The sequence below is a fragment of the Vicugna pacos genome, chromosome 2, assembly GCF_048564905.1.
Source record: "Vicugna pacos chromosome 2, VicPac4, whole genome shotgun sequence".
In the NCBI taxonomy this organism is placed as follows: domain Eukaryota; kingdom Metazoa; phylum Chordata; class Mammalia; order Artiodactyla; family Camelidae; genus Vicugna; species Vicugna pacos.
The window spans coordinates 16,833,995-16,853,638 of record NC_132988.1 but is presented as its reverse complement, the minus strand read 5'-3'; the positions used below and the strand labels follow the sequence as shown (position 1 = coordinate 16,853,638).

Below are 19,644 nucleotides of genomic sequence, written 5' to 3'. Positions count from 1 at the left end.
GCTTCATGGGTCCAAGACACACATGACTGGCCCCTTGGCAGGAACATCTGAGCTCAGCAGAGCCCATCTCCCTCTCCATGCAGCCCGGGGCATCTCACCCTCTCCAGCAGGCCCAGGGCTCCAGGCTAGAACCCGCTGCACCCCTCAGGGGCCAGGCATGAAACTGGTAAAGCATCCTTCCAGCTGAGCTCAACTGGTCAAGGCAGCCACAGGCCAGTCCAGTGGAATGACTCAACTGAAGAAATGTCCAAATATCTGCAGCTACTTTTTAAAAAATTTCTTTCTTTTTCTTTTTTCTTTAATATATATTTTTATTGAAGTATATTTTTTCTTTTTTTATTTGAAGTATAGTTGACTTACAGTTAAGTTAGTTGACTTACATTTAGGTTGTATTTGTACGTTGTAATTGTAAGCTAGTTGACTTACAGTTTAGTTTCTGGTGCACAGTGAGGTGATTCATTTATACATTTGTAAATGTATATTCTTTTTCAGATGATTTTCAATTATAGGTTATTTCAAGGTATTAAATGTAGTTCCCTGTTCTATACAGTAGGTCCTTGTTCATCTATTTTATATATAGTAGTGTGTCTGCTAATTCTAAACTCTTAATTTATCCCTTCCGCCCTTTTCCTTTTGGTAACTGTAAGTTTGTTTTCTATGTCTGTGAGTCTGTTTCTGTTTTGGGAATATGTTCATTTACATCATATTTTAGATTCCCCATATAAGTGATACCACATATTTGTCTTTCTCTGTCTGACTTACTTCACTTAATATGATCATCTCTAGGTCTATCCATGTTGCTGCAAATGCCAGTATTTCGTCCTTCCGCAGCTATCTTTTAAGCCACCTCACCTGGCTTCCCTTTAAAATTCTTCCTGATAGTATTCAACCTCCAAACCTCTGTATGGCAGTTGCGTTGCCTATCACATAAGAGACATAAATCATAAACAAACATTATAAATGGTCACATTTGCTCTCAATGTGCAGACGTAAAGATATAAGTGCCACTTCACCTTATGGAAGTGGCAAAACTGAAGAAAAATAAATTCTAATGAAGGCAAGCATTGACAGGCACTTAGTAGACACATTTTTTAAAGGTACTTAAGCTACTTTTTCTTTCCCTTGATTCACTATTTGCACTCAAAATAGTTAACCCAGGAAAATCATTCAAAAAGAGAAAAAAATCTGTATGTGCAAATGTATTTATACTCATGTTATTCACAACCTTGAAACGCCAGAAACTATGATATGATTATAGGAGAAAGATTTAGGTAAATTGTACAATATGTTGTTATACCGTGTAGCCATGAAATTAATAAATGCTATGCCTGTGTAGAAACATGAGTATGCTTTGTAATGAAAAGTGAATAAAGCCAAGAAATAAAATTGTAACTGATAAGGTTATAATATATATCCAAACTGCTTATGAAAATAGAAATGGGCAAAGAATGAGAAGAAATGAAAATAGATTATGCTGAAGTGATATCTTTTGAATTTAAGTTCCTTTTACACTGTTTTAAAGTAAATTCAATAATATTTACTTTTAACTTAATGAGTTTCCAAGATCATACCTTAAAGATTCAGAAACATGCGTTAAATGCCTCTAGCCTTGAAAACAAGTAAAAATCTATTTATAGACATATACAGTAACAAACATCTTTACATAAATAAAACATGTAATTTATTCTTTTATTCTGGCATGCCACATGACATTTTGGCATGTCAGGGGACAAGGTGGTGTCATGGGAAAAGACTGCCCTGGGACTTTGCAGACCAGAACCCTGACCCAGGCAGAGGACGTGGTAACACACCAGTCCTCAGTTTCCCAACCAGAACATGAGGGGAGAAAGATCAGCCCAAAAGTCCTTCTTGGTTTTATATTATTTGATTCTAGGATTCTAAAAGTATTAGCTCTTTATCTGTTGCCTAAGTCAGGGCTGGCTTGAAAAGTAAGAAAATGTTCGGAGTGTACACTGGCTTTGGCCAATACAGATAAATGCATGGTAAGGAAGGAAACAAAGACGCTTAATTCAACAGATATTTATCTGGCACCTATGGTATGTTGGTCTTGTGACCAACATACAAAGTATCTGTCCTATGGAGCTTATGGTCTTTTTATTTATTTATATATTGTTTATTTTTGTTTTGGGGGTGGAGCTTATATTCTAAAGGGAGAGGTAGACATAGACAAAAAATAAATGAGTAGAAGAATTGGTTGGTCTCATGGTTGTAAGTGCTACGGAGAAAAATAATCAGAGTGAGTGGGGCGGGGAAGCTGGCAACTTTAAATAGCGCATCCAGGGAAGGCCTCGCTGAAAAGACACTGCTGCGTAAAGGCCTGAAAGAAGTGACGAGGCGGCTCTGAGGACACCTGCAGGCATTCCCGCTGAGGTGGGAACCCACTGGGGGATTTGAGCGGAGAGGTGACATGACTGGCTGACACTTTAACAGGTTCACCGCAGTCACTGTGTTGGGGGCAGACTGCAGGAGGGCTAGGTGGACACAGGGAGACCAGTTAGGAAGCTACTGCAGTAATCCGGGTGGATGGTAACAGATGAGACCGAGAGACGTGGTTGCACCTGGATGCGTTTTGAAGGAAGAGGTTGCAAGGTTTGTTAAAGAATTGAATGTATGGTGGAAAAGAGAAAGAGGAGTGAAGGCTAACTTCAGGGTTTGAGACCTGAGATGGTAGACTGGAGAGGGCAAGGAAGAGGGCAAGGAAGAAGACCCAGAGTCTGGTTTGGGTGAGTCTCAATGCCTACGAGATATCTGAATGGCTATCTCAAGTAGGCAGGTGGACATACAAATCTAGAGGTAGAGGTGAGGTTCTAGGCTACAGTTATAAATTTGAGAATTAACTATCAGCATGTAGAGAGTTCTAATGCCATGAGACTAGATGAGATCACTAAGAGAGAGTGTTTAGATAGAAAAGAAAAGCGGTCCGAGGACTAAGGAGAAATCCAATGGTAAGAGCTTGAGGTGTGGGCATGATCTAGCCAAGGAGATGAGATGGACTGGCCAGCCTCATAAGCAGGATGAAAACCAGGAGAATGTGGTCAAAACCAAGTGCAGAAAGCATTTCAAAGAGGAAGGATTATCTCTAGAATATCAGTTGTTGGTGGTCGTCTCTACACTTGCAAATTTTCTATGGAGTGAGGATGTCATATATATGCACTGACTTGATTGAAGGCTATTTATGATAACACCCACCAAGCACACAATATTGTGTGTGTGTGTGTGCACGCACGCACGTGCATGTGCGTGCTGTGTCATTATCCCCCAAACAGAAATCATTTTTTGGAACATCCAGTATTTCCTATTTTCCACCCCTTTCCCCATGTCCATCATCACAAATGATTGTTTCTAACTGCTTTTATGGTTGTTTTCTCATCTCATGGAGATGTTATCAAGATCAGTGTGATCACAAATGGAAAATATTCTAATTCTCAGTCACATGGGTTAATTAAAGCACAGGCTGATTATGAATCATTTGCTCAACTAGACACTAAAAATTACTTCCATTTATTTTTAAATGTTGAATTTACATTGTGTTTTAGACATGTAATATTCTGGGAACTCCGAGGCACATTATAAAATGAAGCTGGTCTGTGACTATATTCATCATAAGAACACATAGACCACATTTTCTTACTTAAGCCACATTCTATTTCCAATCCTGCCTAAGAAATCTGGCTTTTTTACTGTCTTAAGAGATAAAGTTTTTTATTCACATCACCTTTCCTGATAACCGATCTAAGAGGAGGGGAGAAGAAAACAGATAAAACTCATTGACAGCCTCAGGATAGAGACATCCCGTCTCTGTTCCTTTTAGCTTTTACTGGACATCAGGCTGCCCATTGAACAAGGCAGCAAAGAGAAATAAACAGAAGGAGAGAGCATATGTAGCACTCTTTATTCCACTAGTAATAACCATAAATTTTAAAATGCAATGTTGGCTATGCGTAAAAGGATTTTCCTGGTCTGTATGCATAGCTGTATTTTATTCCATTCTGAACTCATCTGGGCTTTGTCAGAGGTTCCTATTGCACACCAATCTTATTTATCCTAAAAATTTGCGAAACACGTCTCCAGCAAATTGTGCTGTCTGTATGCCACGTGGCACCATCGTGCATGCCAAAACTATAGGTCCTCATCTACAGGGAAGAACAGAGTCACGTAATTCCTAGGAGCTGAGTTTTTGCAGGTGATGAGATGTGCTGAGACAGAACGCTACGTGGAAGTGATGCAGCTCATTTTGGTGGTGAAGGGTAGTTTGTAACTGGCCTTGGCTTTACTGACTTATTCCCCATGAAATTGCCTGGCCTGCAAAGCTGTGTGCACCTGTCTCCAATGCCTTGGTCTGTTTTATGGCCTTCTTCTGGCATTATCTCCTGAAAGCTATAAAAAGAGAATGTTTCCTTTCCATTACAACAGCAACAAAAATTTGAAGAATGAAGCCACAAAAATACCGTACCACATCCCAGGTCCCTTCTTAATAGTAAGTCTGAAAGCACTTAGCACCAGACCATCACATCAGGTCAAAGAGCACAGAGTTTCCGAAACCAGACTTTCTTTAGACTTCATATTTAAATGTGATTATCATAAGAATATTTAGGTCAAAAATAAGGCAAACGCTATTTCTTAATGCCCATTGGTTTTTGATCGGCATAATTATTCAGTTACATTTATATCCTATGCTTCTGTATGAACCATTCTTTTCTGTTAGACTATAAACCCTAAAGATTAGGAACCCAGGTATCTCTAGCTCGGTTTTATATAGTCCAGCACAGGGCCATATGGGAGAGATACAGTCATTCTTTGACATTTTAAAATATTATTATTAGGTATATTATTTATTTACTAAGACGGCCACCTGGTACAAGTCCAATGTGATCATATTTTGAGGGTAGAAGAGAGAGAAAACAAAGTAAATCTACGGCAACTCTTCACTTAAGGGTGTCTAGATCCACTTCATAGATAATATGTCAAGTTTTTTAATACATAAAAAGAATTAAGATATTACCATAACCAGTACCAGCAGCTTACAGTACAGCTTCCATCATCCAATCTTTTCCTTAAAAAAATGTTCCTGCTTAAAAAATATAGGCACACCTATCTGATGCCACCACGTTCTAAACCCTAACAAGATTTTGCTAGACCCCAAGGGAGGCTCTCAGACTCAGGCCTGCCTTGTAACTGATCTCCAAATGGGTGGAACTTTTAATGGCCCCACTTGTTTTTCACACCAGGGCTCACAGAGTGTTCCTAAAAAGTCAATGGTTGGTTGCTGGCCAGTGGAAGGAGCTTTCCAACATTTACAATTTTTATTTCGTTGAAATAAACTTAAAATTTCCTAACAACCGGATTCCATCACCCCCCTTTTTCTCCCCAGGTACAGAGCAGTTGCCTCCTGGAGTCGTGTTCAGGGCATTGGGATTCCCTTGGTCACAGCCATCGAGATTGTCTCCATCTGGATCCTTTCTTTTATCCTGGCCATCCCTGAAGCAATCGGCTTCGTCATGGTGCCCTTTGAGTACAAGGGTGAACAGCACAAAACCTGTATGCTCAATGCCACATCAAAATTCATGGAGGTATGAACAGTATAAAGGGAATTAATTGTGTGTGTGGTGGGGGGGTCTTCATTTATACTTTACCATCACCAAGACTTGTTATCTGTACAATGCCAAGTGTGGTTTACACTGCTAGTTCAAACATCCTTCAGTTGCATGCAAAGTAGATGTTAAAGCAGGGCTTAGCTTCTTGAATAGGACAACTATTTTGTCTTCACTCTTACATTGTAGCACAACTGTAGACACAACTGTTGCTCTGCACCAACACCTCAGAATTCTGGAACAACTTTACTAAGAAAGAAAGATTGATGTGTATGTATGTAGTGCTGTTTGTTTTGATAATAAGGAATGCAGCACAACAATTTCCATCTGACAGACACGCTGATACTTATTTTATATTATTTGGGGTAATCCATGTTGCTCACACATTTTTTTGAAGATAGATTTACTAATTCAAAGTAGAAAGTCATTCTCCCATTGTGCTTATATTAGTATAGATTCAAATATGCAAATAATAGAAATTTGCAGAACTTTTCTAAAAAGTGTTTATTTTAGTGTAACAAATTCAGTTGTTGTTTAATACACCCGACCACATTAACTTTTCTGAAAAGCTTAATCACATGACTGAGAGTATCAGGAAACATGTTTGAAATGCATATTCCCTTTGTAAAACTAGTCACATGTCGCCCGGGGATAAAAACCAAAAGGGTAGCTATTTCTTTTAAATCAGCATTACTTAGTGCTTTGATGCAAGTTTCGCACAGCTCAGATTCACACTTACTCATTTACAGACATCTCAAGGTATGTTTTCCTACCTTGGAAAATTCACAAAATTAGTGGTTTTACAGTTCACCAGTTATCCAGCTTGGAAATTCTTTGAAAATTAAAAATAATCATGAACACTGCCAAACTGCCAACCTTAAAATTAAGGTCTTCTGCTTATCTGCTGACTATTTTAGATAAGCCACAGTGAAAAACAAAGTAGACAGTAGGAGGCTATCAGAATTTGGGCAGTGTGAATGAGCAGTCTAGGTACCCTGTCTAAGCCGTTAGAGAGAAGAGGCTTGATGTAAGAAGGATCTTACTAACCCTTCCAGCTGGACAAAATGAAATGGGTTTCTTCATCAGGACTGTGTCTCCTTTCTAGCAGTGAAGCTCAGAGTGGCCACCCTTCAGGCAGGGGGCACCTAGAGCATTGCAGTAAAAGGTATGAGTTTGCACTGATGATTTTTAAAATTTCATTCTAAGTCTAAAGCTTTAGGATTCTCTTTCCCCTCCTATTCTCTTTTTCTGATTCCCCCTTTGTCTGCCCTTTCCTCCTCAACTTTGTGCTAACCTAGACTGGAGGGAGGTCCCTCCATCCCCTCATGGATGACATCAGCTCAAAAGAAATGTGTGACCCTGTTCTCTCCAGGCTTCTGCCTTGGAGGGGGCAGGGGACTCCATCCGGTCCCCTGGGGGCCAGCTTCCAGGCCCTCCGCAGCTGCTTCTGGGCAGTCTCAGCCAGCCACAAGTGCGCCCAGAAGAAGGGGGTGCAAGGAAGAGGGTGCTCACAGGAGTGTCTTAAACAAAGAGAGAGTCCTTCTGATTTTTGTTTGTTTGTTTTTTTCAGTGCAGTACTAAAATCGTTCTCCAGTGTGATGGGAATAGGACAGGTTTGAATAAACCAGCTTCATTGGGAGGTCTGCACTTAACCTGAGGATAGAATTCAGGGGTCTGTGAATTTGAATGGAAAAGAAATTGCATGTTTATATTCACTAACTTCTAACTGAAATTTATCATCTCCTTCTAATACGAATGTAGACAACAAACCACAGTAGTATTTAACAGTACCATGAGTTTTTTCACGAATAGAAATAAGGCATTTTCCTACCACTATCTTGGCTGGATAATCTTGAAATATCATTTACACTCATCATTGCTTCTACATCCTGATAGTTATTAGAACCACCATTAGATTTGTCATTTAATTTGTAAATGAACACATATATTATTACATCAGAATTTTATTTTTCCTACTCTGCTAGCTGTGCTGTGAAGTACTGGGTTTCCATTATAATCTTACACAGTTTATTTCATGCACATAAAACATGATTCTCAGAAAGGATTATAGTCTTTACCAGAAAGTCAAAGGGGGCTGGGGCATAAAAATAGTTAAGAACCCCTGCCTAGAACTTTTTTGCCTCAGGAACCATTTATAGCATATTTTAATAGACATGTTATAAATGTAGTCCACTGGGCCTCTTTTCTATATTCAGAAACTCTCCAGTTTTTCACAGAGCAGCATGACTTTTTTTTTTTTTTTTTTTTTTACTGTGGGAACTGAGAAATTACAGGAGGCTGCATTATCCTTAGTAAATAAACAATCTGGGGAAACAGAATAAGGAAAGGAAACGCATTTCTTCCCAAGTTGGTGATTACTTCAGTGGAAGAATTTAGATATGATTTTCTAATTTCCATTTTTACTGGGTATGAAATTTTCTGCTTTAAAAAGACATAACACTGAGTAATCCTGGTGCTTAACAAATTCTGTCCACAGGGAGATAATGCTCACTATGCTTTCAGATAAGGTACTGGGCTTCCATAGGTTCCAGGTGGGAAGTATTAAAAGCCAACAAGAAAGGGATGGTTATTGATGGCTCTGAGCAACTGGCTGGGAGGTCACATAGCAGGCATACCAGGCAAAGGGTTAACTCCCAGTTAACCAAAGCTCACAGATAAACCATTCATAACCTTCACTTTTTCCAAACAAGATAGGCACAGTAAGTACACTTTAACCCCCACAGTCAGAAGGAAACCAGGCACTAACAAAATGTTGACGCTTGCCAGTAGAGATAAATATAGATTCCATATGTCTCAAAATCATGTCTTAGGAGCTTTGGAAGGGAATGCATTTTATTAGTTAGAGCTCTTCCATTCTGTAACTAAGGCCAACTTCAATTTATTAAAAGTCTTGTAATAACCTTTGATGAAAAAGAATATGAAAATGAATGTATGTATGTACATGCATGACTGGGACATTGTACTATACACCAGAAACTGACACATTGTAACTGACTATAGTTCCATTTTAAAAAATAAATAAAATAAATAATTAAAAAAATTTTTAAAGTATCTTTGTTACCATAAATTTTCTAAAGTGATTTCTTTGTGTGCTATCATAAAGCCAGGATAATGTCTGGAGTTTCCAATTTAGTTGAGGGTTTTTTTAAATAAAACAAAACAAAGCTAGATTTTCCTTTTATTTTATTTTTATGGGGGGAGGTAGTTAGGTTTGTTTGTTTGTTTAACGGAGGTACTGGGGATTGAACCCAGGACCTTGTGCATGCTAAGCAGGCACTCTACCACTGAGCTTTAGTTGAGTTTTGAGCACCCCCCTCCCCAGCCCATTACCACAACCAAAGAGCATGAATATACAAATGTATCTGCAAGCACGAAGATGCTGCAGCCACCAGCAGCTCTGCACAGCTAATATTCGGTATATTGCCCTCCTTTTCTCCCTTCTCTTCTCTTTACAGTTCTACCAAGATGTAAAAGATTGGTGGCTCTTCGGGTTCTACTTCTGCATGCCCCTGGTGTGCACTGCAATCTTCTACACCCTCATGACTTGTGAGATGCTAAACAGGAGGAACGGCAGCCTGAGAATTGCCCTCAGTGAACATCTGAAACAGGTAAACCCAATAAGGGTCACGACAACCTGGCCAACACTGGTTTGTCCTTGACAGCACAAGGCGTACAAATACTCTATTTCACAGATGTAGCCTGATTTCCTAAGAAGAAAAACACTGTCTTGTTTATATGTCTTGTTTTCTTTATAGTTAGAGTATTTGGAGTTTCTTTTGTGAAGCAGAGATCCTACCTGTGAAACAGGTGGCCCTGGGGGCAGGGCCCCGATAGAAAGGAACGATTCATTTATTTTGCCAAAAGTCTATTGAATATGTGCGTTTGTGTTTAGTAGTATGTTGAACTGGATTTGGAACGGTGTCAGGACAAAAAAAGAAGCATGTGACTCTCTCCCCTGGCAGGCTTTGCAGTGCCATTGTGGAAATAACACAAACATGAAACAACTGGAAGACAGAATCACAGGGTGAGGTAAAAGTGGCCTGTGCTATAGAAAGCCAAGGGGGATCTGAGATAAAGTCATGGAGAAACTGTTCATGGATGAGGGGCACTGAACTGTTCATGGAGGATAAATGGGTTCTACGGGGAGGAAGAAGAGGATGGAGGGCACTTCAGGTGGGAGGACAAGAGTCTGGCTAGAACGTGGCATGGACACCACACATTTGGGGAGTGGGAAAAAGAAGTGGACCTTATTAGAGCAACACCTAAGGTAAGACTCATGATAGGAAACAGGACTGCATAAGAAGTCACATTTTGGAGGGCCCAAAGTTCTAGAAGAAATTGGAACGTGTCAACAGGAGGCTGTTGGTCTCGCCCGGGCAACAAACAGAACAGATAAGCTGTGACGCTTATACTTGCTGGCTCTGTGACGTTGTGCAAATTACTTAACCACTCTGAGCTTCTAGTTCTTCACAAAGTGTATGTAATAAGACCTGCACCTTTCTGTACAAATACTAATTCAATTTTGAGTCTTAAACATTTTAAATAAAATGTAGTATATAATAATATATCAAGGGGATTACCTAATGCATGGACAGTGACCAATAGAACCCAACTCACAGGTAATACTTTTAAAAAAATGTTGATATATATGAATTCAAAGAGTGAAGCCAAGACTGCAGGTGAGTTCTCAGTCTCCATAGAGAAGTATCTAAGGATGCTCAACCACACAAAAGTTAACGTGAGCCTGGACATCTGCCCTGTATCACTACCGTACACAAGCATCATTCTTCATCAGCAACTCTTCTCAACTATTGTGCTGGGTTTTCTGAGCTTCCGCTCCCTATCTGTAAATTGGGCATAATAATATATGAATCAGTATTATTATGAGAATCAAAGGAGTTAATGTGATACACACACTTTATAAATCTAACATGTTCTACAAATGGTAGCTATTATCTCTTATTAAAATTTAACAGGAAATTGTATTGAGAAACTTTTGTCTAACATTGTCCAGGCATAAATGTTTCAAGCACTCCAGATGTGAAACATATTAAGCCATTGTACTTCTCATGCCTGCGGTGGAGATAACTAATTGGAATAGATTTGTGGATAACAGTATTTTTAAATGTTGGATTTTTGCGTTTGCAGCACGATGGAGCCTGGTTATGCTCTAAGTGGTAACTGTACTGAAAATAATTGAAATAGGGGTTGGGAGCAGTAATAATATGGTGCTGTGTCACATTTTCATAGCATTTTTTAAGTTTTCAAAGAGCATTTCCATTTCATTTTGGTATTTGATCCCTTGTCCAATCAACCAACCTGTGAGATAAGCTGGATGGACATGACCCTTATGATATAGATGGTTAAGAGATCAATTTGGGAGTTTGAGATTTGCAAGTGTTAGCCATTATATATTAAAAAATAGATTTAAAAAAAATTTCTTCTGTACAGCACAGGGAACTATATTCAATATCTTGTAATAACCTTTAATGAAAAAGAATATGAAAAGTAATATACATATGTATATGCATGGCTGGGACATTGTGCTGTACAGCAGAAACTGACACATTGTAACTGACTGTACTTCAATTAAAAAAAGAGAGAGACTGGCTCAACTAAATGGAGGTTAGAACCCAAGACTTGGTCCCCATGCAGTAGACGTGCCCTTGTGTCATACTCAGAGCTGGAGCAGGTTCTAACAGCAGGAGAACCTGGTGGGAAGGCCTTCAGCGGGGATGGCAGCAGAGCCAGCTCAGTGTGAAAAGGCCTTGCCACCCTTGTCTAGTCTCCCTGTATGGCTCTTGGTCTTGCTTCTTGTGAGTTTTCTTGCATTTGTCTTCGGTATTCTGACAATACCTTTTACCGATTCGGGATTGTGTTTGGATGCCTGGTAGCAGAAAACCCAGAACAACATGGAGTAGACCACACAGGGGTTTATCTTTCTCCCACAGCAAAAGGTTCAGATGTCATTGGCTCAGTGGTCAAGGGACACAGAAGTCAGAGTTCTGCCACGGTGCTAACCTTTCCTTTACTAGCGGAAGATGGCAGCTACAGCTCTACCCTTATGCCTGATTTCCAGGCAGGAGGAAGGGGAAGAACACAGATCGCATTAGTGTGTATGCACCAAAGAGGTACCCCCCATTTTTCAGTAGCCTTTCCAGAAACCCCTGCACAACAATTTCTACTGAGTCTAATGGGTCAAGACCATATCAGGTGGCCAGGCAGACAATGAAGCTATCAAGGATCTGATTGATAGTAAGGATAGAAGAATGGATATTGGTTAACCAAATACCAGCCTGTCATGGCAACATATTAATATTACCTTTTAAAAAGTTATCCTTTTTGAGGATGTGCTCAGGGAACATAACCTCTCCCCTGGTGCCTTGTTTTTCTGGGTGCACCGTCTTTCTGTGTACACGAAACAGCCCTTTAAAATGATCCCCCATTCCTGCAGATTAATAAATAAAGGAATCCTTTATTTCTCTTGATTTCAGTTTATGCATTCTCTGAAGCTAGCTAGCTGGGTAAGTCTGAAAGATTAAAGAACCCCCAATTCTTTGGGCTAGAGCAGCAATTCGTGACAATTGCCCTAAAATCTTTTTAAACAGCTCCATTAATCATGTGAGTTTGTTGTAGGCTTCCCATATTTAATGCTGTATGCTTCGAGTTGAACCAGCATCACCCTTCCACACCCTGTTTTCAATCAGTTCTATTTTGACATGAACTGATTCCAGTTACAGACAAGTTGCATTTTAGGTTCCCCATTGGGCTTCCAAACGCATCCCCTGTAAGACTTGTGTACAGTGCACACTGGTTGCAGATAATTCCTAACCTACAGTTTTGCTGATCCTGTGCAGACCCAAAACCATGTAAACCTGCCATTGGAGTCAGTCCAGGATCAACACGTCTCAGTTTTCCTAATCGTTATGGCTGATAATCCTTTACCCTCATCCCTCTATTTGCAAACAATGTATCTTTGGAAACGACATGTCATTAATGAAAGAATTTTAAAAGCAAAAAAAATCCCAGTGCCAGCTTTCTCTAGGATCAAGAAATGGAGAAAGCACATCGTTCTTCCTTTTTCTTTACTGTTCCCTGCTCCTGTTTTCCAAACGTCTTTGTAGATTTGTCTATTTTCAATTATGCTAGGTTCCATCATGAACTGCCGTACCACCATTAAAGCTGGTGAGTGACCTGCTGTTGAGGCTTTTGGCTAACCCTTTCCTCCATATGTTCAACACACACACACAGACTCAGCCACAGTTTTGGCCCAACTCAGCCAGTTCCCATGTCTGCCCACCATCGAATCTCTGTCCTGGCCCTAAGGACCAGCCATCCTTATTGGCAGCTGCCCAAAAGAATCACTTAGCAACTCCTTGCTTAGAAAGTCGGATTCCAAATCTTGAAGAGATGGAGGCATGGTCAGGCAGGCTATTCTGGGTCTCCTTTTTCTTTTTTTTTTTTTTATTTGTGTGTGTGTGTGTGTGTGTGTGTGTTCTTCTTTTTTTTTTAAATTGAAATACAGTCAGTGACAATGTGTCAGTGTCTGCTGTACAGCACAATGTCCCAGTCATGCATACACATACATATATTTCTTTTCATATTCTTTTTCATTAAAGGTTATTACAAGATATTGAATATAGTTCCCTGTGCTATACAAAAGAAACCTGTTTTTCTGGGTCTTCTTTGAGTTATTCTTTCCCAGATGACTTCTTCCCTTTGTGTAGCTCTTTCCTCTAAGAGAAAAACATTAAATTTATGGTGCTTTTTTTTTTCCCACTTTCCTTTAGCGTCGAGAAGTGGCAAAAACAGTGTTCTGCTTGGTTGTGATTTTCGCTCTGTGCTGGTTTCCTCTTCATTTAAGTCGTATTTTGAAGAAAACCGTGTATGATGAGATGGACAAGAACCGATGTGAATTACTTAGGTACAATCTTATGTACTCAGGAGGAAATTGGAGTCTCTCTGATTTTCACATTTACAATGCTTTTACAAAACCCTCTAGTCTACTTTCTCGTTGAAAATTAAAACTGCAAAGTTGATTTATTTTTCTTTAGCTGCCATAGCCCATAACCAATCCAAAAATTTGTGCAAGCCAGATTAGTCATTTTGCCACTTCCCTCTTGAGTCTGTGCAGAAAGGTTTGAGTTAACCAAGTGGTGGGTATATCTGTAAATGTTCTGCAAAACTTAAATTGCCATTTAAACAAAGACTTTTTAAAAAAATTTCTGCCTGCCACCTGTAAGAAATGGCTTCTGGGCAAGAAAAATGCTTATTCTAGAGATAAGTGCTAGTGAGCAGATTTTAAAACATTATGTTCTAATTTATATACTCTGTTTTCTTTTTCTCCAGTTTCTTGCTGCTCATGGATTACATCGGTATTAACCTCGCAACCATGAATTCATGTATAAATCCAATAGCTCTTTATTTTGTGAGCAAGAAATTTAAAAATTGTTTCCAGGTAAGACGTTTTGCAAATATATTTTAAACACAACCAGGGGAGTCTACGAAGTAGCCAACAGGCATGGCTAATTCCCGCTGTAAATATCACTTTCCTCAGCTGTACTTTTCAGCAGACAAGTGAGAATCACATTTGTTACCCAGAAAGAGGGTCAGATTGCCAGCATAACAGAAAAGCAGTATCTATTCAGACAACAACATATTCAGAGGTTAAAATAAAAAGAACTAACTTAATAACATGCCAGCTTAGTACCGTGCTTTAAAAAGAAATACTCCAATTTGAGCTCTAGGCCAAGAGAATAGATAAAACCTACTGATGCCTTCCATTATCTTAGACTTTAACCACAATCTCAATAAAACATAAATTTGTTATTAAGATAGCTCTCGATAAATGTGATTTAATAGGATATTTAATAATAGCCTTTTCAAGGAATGTGAATGCTTATGGCTCTGGAAATCTGAACTAATGTAACTTTTTAAATTTAATTTGAAATCAGTTTCCTACTGTTGGTCAAACCTTCTTGTAGCTAAGTCAACCCATGTCCTCCCAAAGCTCCAAGCTTGTCTTATTGAACTGTAAGTTTTCCAGTTCCTGGAATGATTTTGGCAAAGAGTTAATCCTAACTGTATGCTGTTATCTTTGGCCAAGATGTGTAACTCCACTTTATAGTACATATTAGGAAGAATAGCATTGAGTTCAAGGTGCAGGATCTGGAAGCAAACCATATTGATTTACGTCATAGCTCTGCACTTGCTAGCTGTCTAACTTGGGTCTGAGTGGTACCCCTCCTGCTCCCTCAGTTTGCTCATCTATAAAAATCAGATGATCACTGTATCTGTCTCATAGCGGAATGCAGTGGGCTGATATTAAGTGCTTGAGACAATAGAAAGTGCTCAGTATGAGTTTATAATTATTATTAGGGATAGAGAAGAGAGGAAAAACCCAGTGACTGCCCTTGTGGAACTTAAAATCTGAAAGGAAACAGACACATCTTAACCAGTGAATCATAGAAATAGGTGAAACTTGGTATGGAAGTTCCAGCTGCCATGTTTTTGAAGTCTACTTGATAATGTTTACAAGTCATGAGATACTGTAAGAAAGATTCTGGCCTAAGAAAGATCGACTGAAATACAGGTCATAACTAATACATTATGTAATCTGGAGTTAATGTGAGTTGCAAATTAGTTTACATATGAATTAGAGGGGGAGGGAAAATCAAGGTGCAAACTCTCTGAAATTAAACACATTTTTGACCGATCTCCATAAAAAAGGCAGCATACCCAGGGGAAAGAGTCCAGTAGGGAGAGTCTTGGGTTCTAAGTTCAGTTCTGCCTCGTATAATCCTTTCTAAGTCTCTCCGTCCTCATTCATAAAATGAGGAAAAGAGCACTTACCCTATAGAGCTGTTAAGAGCATCAGATGAGGTGCCCAATGCAGAGAGCCATGCAGCACAGTGTGTATTATAGCCACGGTGTACAACAATGAAAGTCAGCTGCCCACCCCGCCCTTCCCACCCACACCCACCCCAAGTCACAGAACCCTCTCCCTCTGGCCAACAGTGCCTTCCCTTCCTCTTTGACTCTGAATAAATTAAAACAGGAAACAAGGGATCTGTTGCTCTGCACTTGAGTGGACAGTTGAACTTCTACCTAGAGATTACAAACTCCCTACTCTAGATTACTGCTGAGCCTCACGTCTGACCTCAAATGCCTGTGGACAGTTACCCCTTGTCGGTGGGCCTGTGCCCTGCTGGGAACAGGTTGGTGGTCTCATCTTATTGAGAGTCTGTTCCTTCTCCCAGTCTTGCCTCTGCTGCTGCTGTTACCAGTCCAAAAGTCTGATGACCTCGGTCCCCATGAACGGAACAAGCATCCAATGGAAGAACCACGAACAAAACAATCATAACACAGAGAGGAGCAGCCACAAGGACAGTATCAACTGAATACCTTAAGGAACATTAATCAATATTCCTTCAAATCCAATGGAAGGAAAAAAGACAAATCACACAGACAGCAACTGCATCTCCAGAAATCTCATCTTCCATCCTTCTCCCATGACTCAGTCCCACCCACCGAAAAAACACTTTCCAAAACATTGAAGGGTTGACTGGTTTATACCCACAAATTCAACAAATCTTACTTCTTTAATTTATCTAATCTACGTATTTTGCATGTTATATTCAGCCCTAAAAGATGGTGGGAGTTGTCAGGGGGAAAGGAGATTGTTCAGCTACACCAGAAGGATATCTACTACCTTCGCATGGAAATAGAGTTTTTGAGTACATGGCCAGATTTCATGGCCATTCTGTAGAATATTCAATAAGAACTGGTCACCAGGAAAAGTTTAGAGATTATGACAAGGTTTTCTATTTTTAAAGGAATTTTTTTTTTGGCCAAATACAGTATGGATTTAAGTCACCTTTATTTGAAATGTCATTCAGTGCCAGTAGTTTTTAACTGCATAGAAGCCTAAAAATGATTATTTGAGATATTTACACATATTTTGCCCCCCAAAAAAGGAAGAGGTAAAACAGACTTCAGGTGAGCAATTAGGTTAATGTTTTTTGTATCACTGGCTTATTTTTAAAACATAAATTCTCAAGCTACAACAAATACAGGAACTTAAGGCACAGACTGATATCCACATGTGGCAGTTTGATAGCAGCTATGCAAAGAATTTTTAAGAACCTACGTTTTCTTTTTTTTTTAATGGTGTTTCATTATTGGAGATCTTGTGCATATTTTTATGTTAAATTTCAAAATAATGTTTGAATCAAATAGTTCTATTTTTCATAAGCCCAATTTTTTAATGAAAAAATTTTATGTAAAATCAATACCATGTACTAAAACGTTAATGTATGTGTCATTTAACTATGCTTAAGACTTTCAGCGCAATGCATTGAAGTCTAAAGCACACCTAGGAGAGAAGGAGTTAGTAGTCTTAGAAGGTTTGGACATTTTCATCGAGATTTTTTTTTGATAATGGTAACATGTGTATGTGTGTATACATACCTATGTACGTGTATACATGTCACCTGACGGGCTCTTGATTGCTCTTAAAATGTTAACCGACAGTAAGACTTTTTTCGCCATTTTCTTTTCCACATAGGAGTATACAAAACATAATTTCAAAGCAGCCAGCTGAGTTTATCATGTCAGTGAAATATAATTACCCCCAAGTGACACCATGAACTGAAGGTTCCTGAACGCCCTGGGTTTCCAGTATGAAGCTAAACACCTCCCCTGCCCCCTCTCCACACGAGTATCATTTCAAAAGGCCCACAGTGACTTCTGCTGGGCATTTCCCACAATGTTTACAGACTGTGAGTACAGCAGAAAACCTTTTACTGTGTGTATATAAATATATATGTAAACAACTGTCCATTTCTTTTAGCCAGTTTTTCTGTGACTGTTTCTATGGAATGTATTTGTGTGTGTGATGTATGCATGTTGTGGGATACTGTGCATGGACTTTGTGTAATCTCATAGTCATGCCCTGTAGTTGTGCCAAAGCACACACTCTGAGTGGAATCTCGGTGGTTGTTCATCACAACCAGCCTCAGTCAGTTTTAATCTATCTGAGTTCCTCAGTCTTGTGACCATGTTACCATTACAAATGGAATGTGGGAGGCAACATGAAAAAGGACAAGCCATGGGGTGACAATGGGGTTTTGTTTGTTTGGTTCGTTGGTTGGTTGGTTGGATGGTTGGTTTGAAAAAAGCAATCTTTGGAGTTGTATTTTTTTTTCCTGTGCTGGAACAAAGGTCATTAAACTTTGAAGCATTACATTGGCCCAATCCTCAACTCAACGTGGTGATAAGGTTGACAAGTGGGCAGATGTTTCTACTGGACTTCATCAGAAAGATGACTGATGATAAGGTAGCTAAACTGACTCCTTGGGCTATAGTCTAGTGCAGTCATGTATGAAATGATGTCAGGTTCCAGCGATCCAATTGCAGGGCCCCTTTATGTGTTAGCAGTCAAATCTCATTACTCCACTGGTGCATCACATGCAGTGATATATATCTGTAATATAAGCCATAGGTTCACACCATTTTGTCTAGACAATTGTCTTTTTTTTCAGATGCTTTGTCTCTTGCATATGAAAAAATGCATTTTACAAGTTCAGAAAGTCATAGATTTCTGAATAACCGTACAGGCTTCCATGTGCATTTTATTTATGGACCAGTAAGTAATCATGGTTTACTAGTAGGAATAGTTCCAATTTCTACCTTTATCACATTTTTCCAAGTAAATCTGTAGAAATGAGCCAGAAGCCAAGGCCCTGCATTGGCAGTGGCCCACAAGTATAAAATAAAAGTTTACAGAAGCCTTGCAAGTGTGTCTTCATTTGTACATAGTTATATCTAGAAAGTATTTGTTACACAGTGCCTGTTGCAAACCTCTCCCTGGTACTAAACAGGCAAGCAGTTTTTACTTTCAAATAGATACTTCCCAACTGTACTTTCTTCTCAGCCTTCTTTGTTGTCTTGAACACTTAAACCTCTCATTCATTCCTTCATTCACCTTTCCTGTAAATTTTACTAAGCGTCTACTCTGCAGCAGGAATTCTTCTAGGTACTGGGGATATAGCAGGGAACAATACAAGCTAAGTTCCTGCTCTCCTGGAGCTTGTATTCCAGAGGAAGGAGTTGTACAATAAACAATGGCAGTCAGTAAATAATATGTCAGGTGGATACCTGCAGGAAAGACTCATCTTTATCCAACTTGACATCCCAACTGGATGGCTAGCAAACATACTATATCTAAAACTAAGCTCCTGTTATCCCTCTAACCTTTGCTGCCATCATATTCTTCTGCTAATTTATTAGTCCATGTTCTCCAGAGAAACAGAAGCAATATAAAAGATAGATACAAGAGATTTATTTTGAGAACTGGCCCATGTGATCATGGAGGCAGAGATACGTATGCAATGATCTGCCATCTACAAGACTGGAGAGCCAGGGAAGCCAGTGATATAATGCAGTCAGAGTCCTAATGCCTGAAAACCAGAGGAGCTGATGGTATAGCTCCCAGTTTTGAGGCCAAAATCCTGAGAACCATCAACAGCTCACTGGTGTCAGTCCCAGAATCCAAAGGTCCAAGACCCAGGAGGCCCAGTGTCCACAGGGAGGAGAAGATGGATGTCCCAGCTCAGGAAGAGACAGAACTCATTCTTCCTCCTCCATATTGTCCTTCTACTGATGGATGATGATGGTGCCCCCCACCGGGGAGAGGAGATCTACTGTAGACAGTCTCCTGGTTCAAATGCTAATCTCTTCCAGAAAGACCTTCATAGACACATCCACAGATAACATCTTAACTAGACATCTCTGGGTGTCCCTTCGCCCAGACAAGTTACACATAAAACTAACCATCACAGGTCAGTTAAACACAGTCCCTCCTTTGAGTGGTCAGGGCAGAAACCTTAAAGTCATTTCCTACTTCTTTCTTTCACAGCTTATGCCCAACACCTCAGTAAGTCCTGATGGCCCCAGCTTCAGAATATCTCCAGGATCTGACCACTTCTGTCTCTACCTCCCTTTTCTGAGC

General features: G+C 39.6%; 1 protein-coding gene across 1 annotated transcript in view; it reads left to right on the top strand.

Annotated features, from left to right (window-relative positions):
- The window catches only part of EDNRA (endothelin receptor type A), a 62,536-nt gene extending 44,110 nt beyond the window's left edge, over positions 1-18,426 (top strand). The window contains exons 4-8 of the mRNA XM_006209930.4: positions 5,393-5,591; positions 9,089-9,241; positions 13,424-13,557; positions 13,983-14,091; positions 15,893-18,426. Of these exons, the coding sequence (XP_006209992.1) occupies positions 5,393-5,591; positions 9,089-9,241; positions 13,424-13,557; positions 13,983-14,091; positions 15,893-16,033 (736 nt within the window). The 3' untranslated portion in view covers positions 16,034-18,426. The remainder of the gene's footprint in view (positions 1-5,392; positions 5,592-9,088; positions 9,242-13,423; positions 13,558-13,982; positions 14,092-15,892) is intronic.
- The last annotated feature ends 1,218 nt before the right edge of the window (positions 18,427-19,644 follow it).